Source organism: Macaca mulatta, chromosome 16 (assembly GCF_049350105.2).
Source record: "Macaca mulatta isolate MMU2019108-1 chromosome 16, T2T-MMU8v2.0, whole genome shotgun sequence".
In the NCBI taxonomy this organism is placed as follows: domain Eukaryota; kingdom Metazoa; phylum Chordata; class Mammalia; order Primates; family Cercopithecidae; genus Macaca; species Macaca mulatta.
The window spans coordinates 5,260,440-5,275,552 of record NC_133421.1 but is presented as its reverse complement, the minus strand read 5'-3'; the positions used below and the strand labels follow the sequence as shown (position 1 = coordinate 5,275,552).

General features: G+C 48.5%; 1 protein-coding gene across 10 annotated transcripts in view; it reads left to right on the top strand.

The window, feature by feature from the left end:
* Positions 1-15,113, top strand: part of ITGAE (integrin subunit alpha E) — a 121,739-nt gene that overhangs the window by 10,522 nt on the left and 96,104 nt on the right. For all 10 annotated transcript variants that reach the window (XR_013405948.1, XR_013405949.1, XR_013405950.1 and 7 more), the window contains exon 2: positions 7,867-7,987. Coding sequence is in view for 7 of the 10 variants with exons in the window: in XM_077969903.1 (XP_077826029.1) it covers positions 7,867-7,987 (121 nt within the window). In the remaining 3 variants the exon portion in view is untranslated. The remainder of the gene's footprint in view (positions 1-7,866; positions 7,988-15,113) is intronic.

Below are 15,113 nucleotides of genomic sequence, written 5' to 3'. Positions count from 1 at the left end.
TCCTCAAGTCTGGAATTTTTGGATAATAAAATCTTAAGCATGTACACAGGTAAACAAGATAACTATAGTAAAGCCAATATGTCCATCAAGCGGATGACACAATGATCAAGATCCGGCCACACAGCCTGAATTTATTTTGTGTTCCCTTTTTCATTTTCGTTGTCAAAGTATTTAAAGCCTGGCTGCTCAAAATGTGATCTGAGGACCAGCAGTTTCGGCATCATCTGGGAGCTTGTTGGAACAGACTTTCGGCCCCACTCTGATTCATTACCTGCTGAGTCAGAATCTGCATTTTACCAAGATCTCTGATGATTCATTTGCATGTTAATGCTTCAGAAACATGATTTTAAACCAAACCCCAAACATCGTGTCATTTCACTCCCAAAAAACATGGACATTTTCATTTCTAAAGACCATCAGGGGCCAGGCGCAGTGGCTCACGCCTGTAATCCCAGCACTTTGGGAGGCCGAGGCAGGCGGATCACCTAAGGTCAGGAGTTCAAGACCAGCCTGGCCAACATGGCGAAACCCCGTCTCTACTAAAAATACAAAAATTAGCTGGGCATGGTGGTACACCCCTGTAATCCTAGCTACTCAGGAGGCTGGGGCAGGAGAATCACTTGAACCCAGGAAATAGAGGTTGCAGTGAGCCCAGATCGTACCACCGCACTCCAGCCTGGGTGACAGAGTAAGACTCCATCTCAAAAATAAAAATAAAGAACGTGGACATTTTCTTAAATAGCCATAATGTTCTTACCACCTAACTAAATTTATGATAATTCTTTAGTATCATCTAATTCCAAATACTTAGTTCATATACAAATCTCACTGTCTCAAAGTATCTTTTTTTTTTTTTTTTTTAAGGTGGAGTCTCACTCAGTAGCCCAGGCAGGAGTGCAGTGGCACCATCTCAGCTCACTGCAACCTCGACCACCCAGGTTCAAGCAATTCTCCTGCCTCAGCCTCCCGAGTAGCTGGGACTACAGGTGTGCGCCGAGATGCCTGGCTAATTTTTGTATTTTTAGTAGAGTCAGGGTTTCACCATGTTAGCCAGGCTGGTCCTCAACTCCTGACCTCAGGTGATCCGCCCGCCTCCACCTCCCAAAGTGCTGGGATTACAGGCGTGAGCCACCGCGCCCGGCCTCAAAATGTCTTTTTAACAGTTGGTTTGTTCAAAGCAAGATCCAAACAAGGTCCACACATTACATGTGGTTGCTGTGGCTCTTTCTGTCTAGAGTGCACCCCCATTCCCATTTTCTGCTTTCATGTCTTTGATTTAGTGCAGAGTTTGGTCAGGGTGTTGCAGAACATCTACATTCGGGATTCGTGTGTTTGCTTCCTCTTGGTGGGATTTGTCTTTTTTTTTTTTGAGACGGAGTCTCGCTCTGTCACCCAGGCTGGAGCGCAGTGGCACGATCTCGGCTCACCGCAAGCTCCGCCTCCCGGGTTCAGGCCATTCTCCTGCCTCAGCCTCCCGAATAGCTGGGACTACAGGCGCCTGCCACCGCGCCCGGCTAGTTTTTTGTATTTTTAATAGAGATGGGGTTTCACCGTGTTAGCCAGGATGGTCTCGATCTCCTGACCTCGTGATCCGCCCGTCTCGGCCTCCCAAAGTGCTGGGATTACAGGCGTGAGCCACTGCGCCCGGCGGGATTTGTCTTTTTATTCCCCAAATTGCCTAGAAACTGGAAGTTTAACATCAGGTTTCAGTTTTCTGGCGATCATACACTAAGCAATCGTGAGGATTTTCCCCACTTCCTACAGTTATTTAACTTCTTTTTCTTTTGTGTGTGTGTGTGTGTATGTGTATGTGTGTTTGAGACAGAGTCTCGCTCTGTCACCCAGGCTGGAGTGCAATGGTGCGATCTCGGCTCACTGCAACCTCCACCTCCTGGGTTCAAGTGATTCTCCTGCCCAAGCAGCTGGGATTACAGGCGCCCGCCACCATGCCCGGCTAACTTTTGTATTTTTAGTAGAGGTGGAGTTTCACCGTGTTGGCCAGGCTGGTCTTGAACTCCTGACCTCAGGTGATCCGCCCACCTCAGCCTCCCAAACTGCTGGGATTACAGGCGTGAGCCACCGCGCCCAGCCCTTCTTTTTCTTTTCTTCACTGAAGTATTTTAAAGCCTTAGTACTCAGAATGTGGTCTGAAGACCAGCAGTGTGGGCATCCCTTACAAGCTTGTTGGAAATGCAGAGTCTTGGGCCCTTAGATCCTTCCTAGGGTATCACACCGAGAAGGACTTATGCCTGGGAGCCCCACTCCTGGGGATGTGAATATGGAGTAGTGGGCTCCGGTGGTATCAGCCTAATTGTAAAGTTAGTCTATCAGACTCTCATTTAGTAGTTTTACCTATTGATGATCCTGGCCTGAATTAATTATTGTGTTTCATTAGGACTCACCAAATAGTTCGGTTCTATTATTCTTCCTACATTTATTAGTAATAATTTATCCATAAAAAAAGAAATTTTTCTTGCCATTTTTATAAAGGCCAGATGAACAAATGAAAACTAAATTTAATACTGGGCGCAGTGGCTCACGCCTGTAATCTCAGCACTTTGGGAGGCCGAGGGAGGCGGATTACTTGAGATCAGGAGTTCAAGACCAGCCTGACCAACAGGGCGAACTCCATCTCTGCTAAAAATACAAAAATTAGCTGGGTGTGGTGGCGCGTGCCTGCAATCCCAGCTACTGGGGAGGCTGAGGCGGGAGAATTGCTTGAGCCCAGGAAGTTGAGGCTGCGTGAGTCTTGATCGCACCACAGCACTCCAGCCTGAATGACAAAGCAGCGTCAACTTCCTGAGCTCAAGTGATTCTCCCACCTCGGCCTCCCAAGTAGTCAGGACCACAGGCAGACGCCACTGTGGGCAGCTAATTTGTTTATTTTTTTGTAGAAACGGAGTCTCACTGTATTGCCCAGGCTGGTCTCAAACTCCTGAGCTTAAGCAATCTGCCTGCCTCAGTCTCCCAAAGTGCTAGGATTACAGGCGCGAGCCACTGTGCCGGGCCTCTAGTTTTCTTTTTGTTATTGGTTTAAATTCCAGTATAGTCAGAGAACATATTCTGAGTTATTTCAATTCATTGATATTTATTGAGGCTTTGTGACCTAGCATATGGTCAATTTTGGTAAATGTTTCACATGTACTTGAAAATAATGTTTCTGAGGGCCGGGCACGGTGGCTCACACCTGTAATCCCAGCACTTTGGGAAGCCGAGGCAGGTAGATCACAAGGTCAAGAGATTGAGACCATCCTGGCCAACATGGTGAAACCCCGTCTCTACTAAAAATAGAAAAATTAGGCAGGCATGGTGGTGTGCGCCTGTAGTCCCAGGTTCTCGAAAGGCTGAGGCAGAAGAATCGCTTGAACCCAGGAGGCGGAGGTTGCAGTCAGCCAAGATCGCGCCACTGCACTCCAGCCTGGGTGACAGAGTGAGACTCCGTCTCAAAACAAAAAAAAACAAAAAAGGAAAGAAAAAAAAGGAAAAAATGTTTATTTTTCCATTGTTGGGTACAGCGTTCTGTTTGTCAGGTCAAGTTTGCTAATTGTGTTATTCCTGTCTTCTATATCCTGCCCAGTTTTTGCTCTGCTTTTGTAGTTAACATAAAAGGATTGTTGAAGTGAAGTCTCCCGCTTTCATTGTAGTGTTTTGTATTTTTCCTTTGAATTCAATTTTTGCTTTTATATTTTGAAATGTTACTGGATACATACAGATTTAAAATTGTCACATCTTCCTAGTGAATTAAAAACAACATATTTGTGTGCATGTATTTCCTTCCCTTCCTTATACAGAAGCTAGTGTCGTTTATATACTTGTCCTTCATGTAATGATTTTACTTTCTTTCTGAAACCTCTACTGCTAAGTAAACAACCATTAACTGGAAAAAATATTTGCATCAATTTCATTAAAAAAATTGTGATGCATTCCACCCAACCGAAGATACTCAGATGATTTTTACTGTTAGGAAAATGTATTCATTGACCAATAAAACAAGTTTAGATGAATAAAAACAATACTTTGAATATAAAAATACAGTTTCCGTATACAATTTATTGTAATGAAGGTTTATTGGCCTTATTAAAAGAAGAAGACAAGATTTGACAGTGGGGGCTAGGTGTGGTGGCTCACACCTGTAATCCCAGCACTTTGGGAGGCTAATGTGGGCGGGTCACTTGAGGTCAGGACGAGTACGAGACCAGCCTGGCCAACATGGTGAAACCTCGTCTCTACTAATAATACAAAAAATTAGCCGGGCGTGGTGGCGTGCGCCTGTAATCCCACCTACTCCGGAGACTGAGGCAGGAGAATTGCTCGAACCCATGAGCCAAGATCACGCTACTGCACTCCAGCCTGGGCGACAGAGTGAGACTCCATCTCAAAAAATAAAAATAAAAAATGAAGTCATAGCAAAAGTCACAGAGAAACACCTTGAGGGCAAAATAAATACTGAACCCAAAAGCACTTCCAAACACATGGAAATAGCCTGTGCGCTCATCCCACTTCAGAATCACAGAAGCTTCAGCCCTTGCGATCGGCGTACATAAGCAAAAGCAGGCATTTGGGATTTATCCAAACATGACATGCAATGCAGATTTGTTCCATATGGTGGTGTTGGACTAGAAACTGTTGCACAGTAAATCAGTGAGTGTGTCTTCATGTGAGAGTGTAATGTCAAATGTCATTCCTTATATCATGTTTACCCAGTGTATTTAGAGATGAAAAAGTCACTCAACCAAAAAAAAGAGTGTTGCCAAGAAGTTGTATAGCTTTTTAAGAGTGTTTATGGCGAAAGTCGTTAATTGAACAGTACTTGAACAGGTAAGTCTGTAAACTGGACTTCATCTTGCTTTTTTCCCATGTAAATATATATTAGAGATGGGAGCAGTGGCTCACACCTGTAATCCCAGCACTTTGAGAGGCTGAATCATCTGAGGTCAGGAGTTCGAGCCCAGCCTGGCCAACACGGTAAAAACCTGTCTCTATTGAGAATACAAAAATTAGCTGGGCGTGGTGGTGCGCACCTGTAATCCTGGCTACTTGGGAGGCTGAGGCAGGAGAATCGCTTGATCCTGGGAGGTGAAGGTGGCAGTGAGCTAAGATCGCGCCACTGCACTCCAGCCTGGGCAAAAGAGTGAGATCTTGTCTTAATAAAATAAAAAGTAAAAAATATTTGGGAGGCCAAGGTGGGGGGGGCGGATCATCTGAAGTCGGGAGTTCGAGACCAGCCTAACCAAAATGGAGAAACTCCGTCTCTACTGAAAATACAAAAATTGGCCGGGCGTGGTGGCTCATGCCTGTAATTCCAGCACTTTGAGAGGCCAAGGCGGGCGGATCACCTGAGATTGGGAGTTTGAGACCAGCCTGACCAACATGGTGAAACCTCATCCCTACTAAAAATACAAAAATTAGCCAGGCGTGGTGGCGCATGCCTGTAATCCCAGCTACTCGGTAGGCTGGGGCAGAATAATCGCTTGAAACTGAGAGGCAGAGGTTGTGGTGAGCTGAGATCGTGTCATTGCACTCCAGCCTGGGCAACAAGAGTGAAACTCCATCTCAAAAAAAAAATAATAATAATTTTGGAACAAGATGGTGAGATACTCTTAAAATAAGGATGACAATGTCTTCACAGTCAGTCCAGGCAACACTGTGGGGAGACAAGCCTTCTCCCATGCTGTGGTTGGAGTATGACTTGGCAAAATCTCTTTGGGAGGTAATCTTTCAATACCTATTTTTCCCCAAAAAATGTTAAATGAAAAATTTCAAATACATAGAAAAGTTGAAAAATTATACAGTGGACAACTGCATCACCACACTTAAATTTCACAGTCATCAACACTTTTGCATATTTGTTTTATCACATATATCTATCTACCCATCCAGCAAGCCATCTTATATTTTGATGCATTTTAAAGTAAATTGCAGGCTGGATGTGGCGGCTCACACCTGTAATCCCAGCACTTTGGAAGCCCAAGGCAGGTGGATCACTTGAGGTCAGGAGTTCGAGACCAGCCTGGCCAACATGGTGAAACCTTGTCTCTACTAAAAATACAAAAATTAGCTGGGCGTGTTGGCGGGCACCTGTAATCTCAGCTACGTGGGAGGCTGAGACAGAAGAATCGCTTGAACCTGGGACACAGAAGTTGTAGTGAGCCAAGATTGCACCACTGCACTCCAGCCTGGGAGACAGAGCGAGACCCCATCTCAAAAAAAAGAACTAAATAAAAATAAATTGCTGACTTACGTATAATTCAACTCTAAACATTTCAGCATACATATCAACAAAATGTGTCTGCGTTTCTTTTGTAAGGTAATATTTACATACAGTGACATGCACAAATTCTAAGTGGACCATTCATTGAATGTGCTTTAACACATGCACACCTTGGTAATTCAAACACCCGTCAAGATACAGAATGTTTTCATAATTCCAGAAAGTTCCTTCTAGTCCCTTCCCAGTTAGTCTCATCTTCTTAGGCATTTTTTTTCTTTTTACTATAGATTTAGTTTTGCTGGTTCTGGAACCTCATATAAATGGAGTTATACAATATGATTTTTGTTGCCTTCGCTCAACAAATCTGCTGTGCTCTGCTTGAATTCCCTTTCCCTGCATCAAGGTCATAAAATTCCTCCAGAAAGAAAGCTGAGGGTAATGACAGGGCTCGTGTTATTTGTTCGTGTTTTCTAGAGATCACTGCCCTGCGCTGCCTGTTGTCAAATGTCTGAAAACGTTTTATCCGTTTTGTCTAGTGTTCTAGTTGTTTATGGTGAAATAATTAATCCAATACCAATTATTCCTTCATGGAAAGGCCAAATAAGGGACAATTTAAGAACCAATATGGTGATAACAGATTATAACCATTGAATAAAATAGAATTCGTGAGCCTATTCTGCTGTAAATAAATTAAAAAAAAAAATAAATAAATGAGAAGAAAGAAGAAAGATGTAAGGCCTTCTGCCACTCAGCATAATGACTGTTGTTGTTGTTTTGAGACAGAGTCTCGTTCTGTTGCTCAGGCTGGAGTGCAGTGGTGTAATCTCGGCTCATTGCAACCTCCGCCTCCCAGGTTTAAGCAATTCTCCTGCCTCAGCCTCCCGAGTAGCTGGGATTAAAGGCACGTACTACCACGCCCAGCTAATTTTTGCGTTTTTAGTAGAGACGGGTTTCATCGGGTTGGCCAGGCTGGTCTCAAACCCCCTGACCTCCAGCGATCCAGCTGCCTCGGCCTCCCAAAGTGTTGGGATTACAGGCGTGAGCCACCGCGCCCGGCCAGCATAATGATTTTGGAGATTCGTCACGCTGCTCTATCTGTTGTTCATTCCTCTTTACCTCTGAGTAGGATCCTATCGTAGGAATACACCACAGTGGGTTTTTCCATATTCTCCTGTTGATGGACATTCGGGTTCTTTGCAGTTTGGGGCTCTTCCGAATAAAACATTCTTGTGCAGGCAGTTTTGGGGACACATGTTTTCTCTTGGGTCGCTTGAAGGGGTACATAGAACATACGCAGGCCCTCTTCCTGGGGCTCACAGTCTACTGTCACTTCGGTACAAGACGCGGTAATGTGAGTACGTTCCGCGTGTCCGGTGCGGAGCTGACGTGAGGAGGCAGGAAGTGCTTCTTTGGGGAGAGCTAGGCGTGGCTTCTTGGAGGACGGGGGCTCGGGTACTGGTACAGCTTGGTTTAGTAGGAGAATCAGAGGCTCTGGGTCAGATACACCTGCGTCTAGTCTTTCTCTCTCACACACAAAGATCCTTGGGGAGTCTCACTTTTCTCAGCTGTAAAACAGGGTTAAAGACGCCACAGGATTTGCTGGAATCATGGGAGTAAAAGGCCTCTTTCATTAAACGCTCCTCTTTTCCCCCCAGGCCTGGCCCCGCTGGCAGCCTTCAATGTGGATGTGGCCCGGCCCTGGCTCACGCCCAAGGGAGGTGCCCCTTTCGTGCTCAGCTCCCTTCTGCACCAAGACCCTGGCACCAACCACACCTGGTGAGTAGGGCAGGAGGCCTTCAGACTGAGGGGGCTTCCGGGGAACCTGAGATGGGCCCCAGGGACGGCCATGGCACCCCACCCCACAGTCAGGAGAGGAGCTTTCTCTTTCAGAAGGGCATGCAGGAGAAAGAGAGAAGGCGTGAGAGAGGCTGTGGGCATTCGGCCAGTCTGTGGGGTCCACGGAACCCCAGCCCCATGCCTCACTGGGCCTCTCCCTGTTCCATTGCCTAGGGGGAGGGTGGACTTAAAGACAATTTTAAAATAATGCATATTAAGGCTCTTTTGTTCCTTATGGAAGTAACACATGTTCAATATAGAACATTTGGAAACAAAAAATAACAAAGAAAAAACTGGGCCTGGCACCGTGGCTCACGCCTGTAATCCCAACACTTTGGGAGACTGAGGCCGGTGGATCACCTGAGGTCAGGAGTTCGAGACCAGGCTGGCCAACCTAGCGAAACCCTGTCTCCACTAAAAAAAAAAATTAGCTGGGAGTGGTGGCGGGCACCTGTAATCTCAGATTCTTGGGAGGCTGAGGCAGGAGAATTGCTTGAACCCAGGAGGTGGAGGCTGTAGTGAGCCGAGATCGTGCCATTGCATTCCAGCCTGGGTGACGGCGCGAGAACTCTGTCTCAGAAAAAGAAAAATAAACAAACAAAAAATGTTTGTGGTAGGATTGTTTGGAATCATGGAAGACTGACAATATTCCTCATTAGGAAAATGGGAAAAATACTGATATAACTCATACAATGCTATACTAAAAGCAGACCCCCTGAATGAAGCCAGTGCAATGGTTGTTTACCTGGATCCATCTGGAAACATACTGTGAGTTGCAAAAGGCAAGTTGTAGAGTTTAATATACAAAGGTTGGCGGGTGCAGTGGCTCACCTGTAATCCCAGCACTTTGGGAGGCCAAGGTGGGTGGCTCACATGAGCCCAGGAGTTCAAGACCAGCCTGGGTAACATAGTGAGACCCTGTCTACAAAAAACATTAAAAATTCAGCCGGACATGGTGGCTTAAGCCTGTAGTCCGTCCCAGCTACTTGGGAGGCTGAAGTGAGAGAATTGCCTGAGCCCAGGGGAGTCGAGGCTGCAGTGAACCACGATTGTGCCGCTGCAGTGAACCACGATTGTGCCACTGCAGTTCAGCCTGGGTGACAGAGCGAGACCCTGTCTCAAAAAAAAAAAGAAGTAAGTAAAATATGCATTCCCTCAGATGGCGATGGTGGCCATGTGCTGATGTAGGAGTATGTCTGTAGTTAGGAGAAGCTCTGGCATAAAGGGTCATGAGATCTGAGGCTCATTTCAATTTCCCGTGTTGTCACCAAAATAACTTATTTATTTATTGGAGACAGTCTTGTTCTGTCACCCAGGCTGGAGTACAATGGCGTGATCTTGGCTCACTGCAACCTCCGCCTCCTGGGTTCAAGCGATTCTCCTGCCTCAGCCTCCTAAGTAGCTGGGACTACAGGTGCGCGCCACCACGCCAGGCTAATTTTTTGTATTTTTAGTAGAAACAGGGTTTCGCCATGTTGGCCAGGATGGTCTTGAACTCCTGACCTCAAATGATCTGCCCACTTCGGCCTCCCAAAGTGCTGGGATTACAGGTGTGAGCCACCGTGCCCAGCCCCGAAATGACTTCTAGAGCTGTGTAGTTTTAAAGCCAGATCTGGTCAAGGTTTATGTATTACATATTGCTGTTACGTCTCTGTCATTGATTTCAATCCAAAGCAGTGATTTCTCCCCCATTTTTTTCTGGGTGGTCGTAGGGCTTTTCCTGTGTATACTCTCCCACTGCAGGCCCAGCCTAGGATGGTGACCTCCTCACCCCACCCCAGCCCATCCAATTGCTTTGCTTCTGGTCAGTGGTCAAGGGTTTCCTTCATACCCAGCATACCGGAGCAAGTGAGCCCAGGGTTCAAACAGGCACTGGGGCAGAGCCAGGTGAGGAGCTCAGGGTTCCTGGCTGGGCAGGGCAGGAGCTTTGCTTGATAGAGGATGGGTGGGTCGTGGTGGCTCCTGAGGCAGCCTCACAGGCCCTGGGACTTGGGCCATGACCCCGACAGCCAGGCAGACGTGGATCCTCTGATACTGTGAAATGTGTATTTGGTATTCCAAGACTGAATACATATTTTACAGTATAACACATAAAAATGTATTTGGTCTCAAAATAAATATTTGGTCCCATTTTCTGGCATATACTCCTAAAATCTTTGGAATCTCCAAAGTAATAGATGTCTTTTTCTTTGCTAATGAGTTGACAGGTGACCGGCAGCCCCCAGATAGCTTCAAAAGGGGGGCTGGTCACTGGAGAGACCCCAGCAGGATCAGAGGGTTGGACTTTCAGCCGCACACCCCCATCTTCCGGGAGGGGGAGGGGCTGAAGGTTTAGTTGATCACCAGTGGCCAATGATTCCATCAATCATGCCTATGTAATGAGGCCTCCATAAACACTCAAAAGGACAGGGTTTGGGGAGCTTCTGGGTAGTGGAACACATGGAAGTTTCTGGAGGGTAGCCCCGGAGAGGGTATGGAAGCTTTGCCCCTCACCCCCACTTTGCCTTATACATCTCCTCATCTGTATCCTTTGTAATATCCTTTTTTTTTTTTTTTTTTTGAGGCAGAGTCTGGCTCTGCCACCCAGGCTGGAGTGCAGGGGCATGATCTCGGCTCACTGCAACCACTGGGTTCAAGCGATTCTCTTGCCTCAGCCTCCCTAGTAGCTGAGATTACAGGTGCGCACCACCACGCCCAGCTGAGTTTTGTATTTTTCGTAGAGACGGGGTTTAACCAATGTTGGCCAGGCTGGTCTTGAACTCCTGACCTCGTGATCCGCCTGCCTCTGCCTCCCAAAGTGCTGAGATTACAGACATGAGCCAAGGCACCCAGCCTGTAATGTCCTTTATCATAAACCAGTAAATGTAAATAAGTGCTTCTCTAAGTTCTCTGAGCCACTCTAGCAAATAAATCGAACCCAAGAAGGAAGTCACAGGAACCCTGATATATTTGGTTGGTCACAAGCACAGGTAAAATAACTAGGGTCTTGTGATTGGCCTCAGAAGTGGGGGACGGTCTTGTGGGACTGAGACCTCGACCTGTGAGGTCTGATGCTACCTCCGAATGGAGCATGTTGGAATTGAGTTGAAGTGAGGACCCTCAGCTGCAGTTGGCTGCCTAAGGACTGCTTGCCTGGTGTGGAGGGAAAGCCCCACTCACCTGGGGTCACTGGACTGTTTTGTGTCGTGAGAGTTGCAGGGGAAACAGAGCTCAGTGTTTCCAGCGTCACTAGAGAGTCCTTTCTGGATCCTCGTTTCATTGGTGCAGTCAAAAGTCTGGTCATTGCCAGGCGCCGTGGCTCATGCCTGTAATCCCAGCACTTTGGGAGGCCGAGGTGGGCGGATCACTTGAGGTCAGGAGTTCGAGACCAGCCTGGCCAATACGGTGAAGCCCCGTCTCTACTAAAAATACAAAAATTATCTGGGCGTGGTGACGGGTGCCTGTAATCGCAGCTACTCGGGAGGCTGAGGCGGGAGAATCGCTTGAACCCGCGAGGCGGAGCTTGCAGTGAGCCGAGATCGCGCCACTGCACTCCAGCCTGGGCAACAGAGCGAGACTCCGTCTCAAAAAAAAAAAGTGTGGTCACCATTAGATTGAAGTGTTAAGGGTGGGGCCAATTCATTCATTCATTCATTCAGTATTGATGGAGCATTTACTCAGTACCAGGCAATATTTCGGGAATAAGAGAGTAAGGGAGACATGGTCACTGCCTTCATGGAACTCCTGGGCTCATGAGGGAAACACAAGCCAGACAATGACAAGAGAGACAAGGACCTCACAAAATAACAGCCCTGGTGGGGGACGTCCGAGGTACGGGGGGAGTATGGAGGCAGGTGTGGTCATCCGCGTCTGCTAGGATTTGCAGGGTGAGTGGGAATTAGCATGAGAAGGAACAGGAAGGGGATTGCAGGCACAGAGAACAGCTTGGTCAGAAGCCTGGAGGCCGGCTGCGTAAGGTCAGGAAACTGAGAAAATGACCTGCGGCTAAAGCTGAGAGCAGAAAAGGAAGCGGGCAGAGGTGGGCGGTGCCTGTCACCCAGGCACTGAGGGTTTGGAGGAGTCAGAGGAGGGAGCTGGGAGAGGTGGGCGGTGCCTGTCACCCAGGCACTGAGGGTTTGGAGGAGTCAGAGGAGGGAGCTGGGAGAGGTGGACGGTGCCTGTCACCCAGGCACTGAGGGTTTGGAGGAGTCAGAGGGAGCTGGGAGAGGTGGGTGGTGCTTGTCACCCAGGCACTGAGGGTTTGGAGGAGTCAGACGGTTTGAAGCCAGGAGGGGCGGTGACGTTTTCAGGGAGTTTTGCGTGGCAGGAAGATGAATTAAAGCTCAAGATTGTGTTTGGTTTGGGTAAAATTTTTATCAACATATACCATACAGAAGAACGCACACCCGGCCGGGCACGGCGGCTCACGCCTGTAATCCCAGCACTTTGGGAGGCCGAGGCGGGCGGGTCACCTGAGGTCAGGAGTTCAAGACCAGCCTGTCCACCATGGTGAAACCCCATCTCTACTAAAAATACAAAAATTAGCTGGGCGTGGTGGTGGGTGCCTGTAATCCCAGCTACTTGGGAGAGGCAGAACAATTGCTTGAACCTGGGAGGCGGAGGTTGCAGTGAGTCAAGACCGCACCATTGTACTCCAGCCTGGGCAACAAGAATGAAACTCTGTCGAAAGAAAAAAGGAAGGGAAGGGGAGGGGAGGGGAAGAAGGAAAGGAAGGAAGGAAAGATGCACACCTCATAAGCATGCAGCTCAGTGAATGTCCACAGAGTGAAGCACCGTGTAAGCAGCATGCAGATCCAGGGCGCGTGAGCTGCCTCGCCTAAGCCTCCTCTAAGCCCCGCACTCCCTTCCAGACGCATCTGCTGCCAAGAGGAACTTCCAGCTGCCTTTCATCTCTGTGGATTAGTCTCGCCTGGTGTTGAATTTAACATCAATGAGGCATACAGTGTGTGCCCCGCTGTCGGGCTCCTCTCCCTCCACACGAGGCCTGTGAATTTCATCCACCGTGTTGCCCGAGGCGGTACTTCTTCTGGCTTCTGGGGTATCCCATTGTGTCAACAGTACTGATGACTGGCATTTGGGCAGTTTCCTTGGGCTGTGAGGAATAGCACTGGTGTGCACCTCCTTTTGCTGGATGAATTTTTTTTTTTCTTTTTCTTTTTTTTACCCCTCAGAGTTGATCCCAAAGAATGTACTCATGTTGGGGGAGGGCATATGGGCTCAGGAGTGGAGTTGTTGGGTCAGAAGTTATGCAGTTGGTTCCGCAGTTTTCCAAACTGTTCGCGGTGCATGAGCAGGTTTCAGTCAGCATTTTCTGTAACCGTCTCCTGCCCAGTTCCCTCCCACCAATACCCCAGCGACCCCACGCCCCAGCTCCAGGTCCCACCGATGTTCACAGCCCCTCCCTCAGAAGCGTAGAGGCCAGGGTGCAGGAGAGAGTTTGAAGCCCGTGTGCCCAGGGCTCTGAGTCCGCCAGGGGCTGTGGGAGGGCCCAGCGGGGCTCCCTGAACAGCAAACGTCCCTGAACACCTGCTGAAGCAGAGAGGGGCTCCCAGGCTTGAACGTGCTGGGGAGAAGGATGTGGTGGGAGGCAGTTCTGGGTCCCTGCTGCAGATGGTGGGACCTGAGACCACGGGCCTGCTGCACGGGGCAGGAAGTGCGCTGGCTGGCCGACTCGGCCCTAGAAAAAGGAAGGGGCTGGGCTCCTGCCTGAGAATGACGTGTGCCTCTCACTCACATTGCCTCTCCTAAAATGTAAGAGACCAGGGCCGGCAGCATCATGGGTTTTGGTTGCCACAGAAGGTATGAGTGGGACAGACAGCAGACATGGAAATAGACCCTCAGGGCCGGGCGGGGGCTCACACCTGTAATCCCAGCACTTTGGGAGGCTGAGGCCGGCAGATCACTTGAGGTCAGGAGTTCAAGACCAGCCTGGCCAACATATAGTGAAACCCCATCTCTACTAAAGATACAATAAATAAATAAATAATAAAAATTAGCTGGGCGTGGTGGCAGGCACCTGTAATCCCAGCTACTTGTGAGGCTGAGGCAGGAGAATCGCTTGAACCCAGGAGGCGTAGGTTGCTGTGAGCCGAGATCATGCCATTGCACTCCAGCTTGGGTGACAGAATGAGACTCCATCTCAAAAAAAATAAAATAGAAGAAGAAGAAATAGACCCTGAGAACAGGACAGGTTACAGCTGGGTAAAGGCAAGATGTGAGCTTCAAGTCAGTGACAAGTTAAAAAGATTATTAAAAATGTAAATACAAAATACTAAATAAGCTCGGGCATGGTGGCTCATGCCTGTAGTCCCAGCCCTTTGGGAGGCCGAAGTGGGTAGATCACCTGAGGTCAGGCGTTCGAGAGCGGCCTGGCCAACATGGTGAATCCCCGTCTCTAATAAAAATACAAAAATTAGCCAGGTTTGGTGGTGTGCACGCCTGTAATCCCAGCTACTTGGGAGGCTGAGGCAGGAGAATCACTTGAACCCAGGAGGCGGAGGTTACAGTGAGCCGAGATCGCACCACTACACTCCAACCTGGGTGACAGAGTGAGACTCCATCTCAAAAAAACAAACGAAGAAAAAATAATAAATAAATAAAAGCAGGAGATGGACAAGGATTGCTGGGGCTGTACCCAGTTCAGGGTGTAATAGGGCCCCTGTGGCTGTCAGCTGATGGCCAGTCGTCTATCAGAGCTGGTCGGTCAATGTTTTTTTTTTTTGGAGATGGAGTCTCACTCTGTCGCCCAGGCTGGAGTGCAGTGGCGCGATCTCAGCTCACTGCAAGCTCCGCCTCCTGGGTTCACGCCATCCTCCTGCCTCAGCCTCCCAAGTGGCTGGGACTACAGGTGCCCGCCACCACGCCCAGCTAATTTTTTTTTGTATTTTTAGTAGAGACGGGGTTTCACTGTGTTGGCCAGGATGGTCTCGATCTCCTGACCTCGTGATCCACTCGCCTCGGACTCCCGAAGTGCTGGGATGACAGGCGTGAGCCACCGTGCCCAGCTGGTCGGTCAATGTTTACTTGGTTTGTCAGCCATGTGCTCAGCAAACCTGCAGACCCCTGG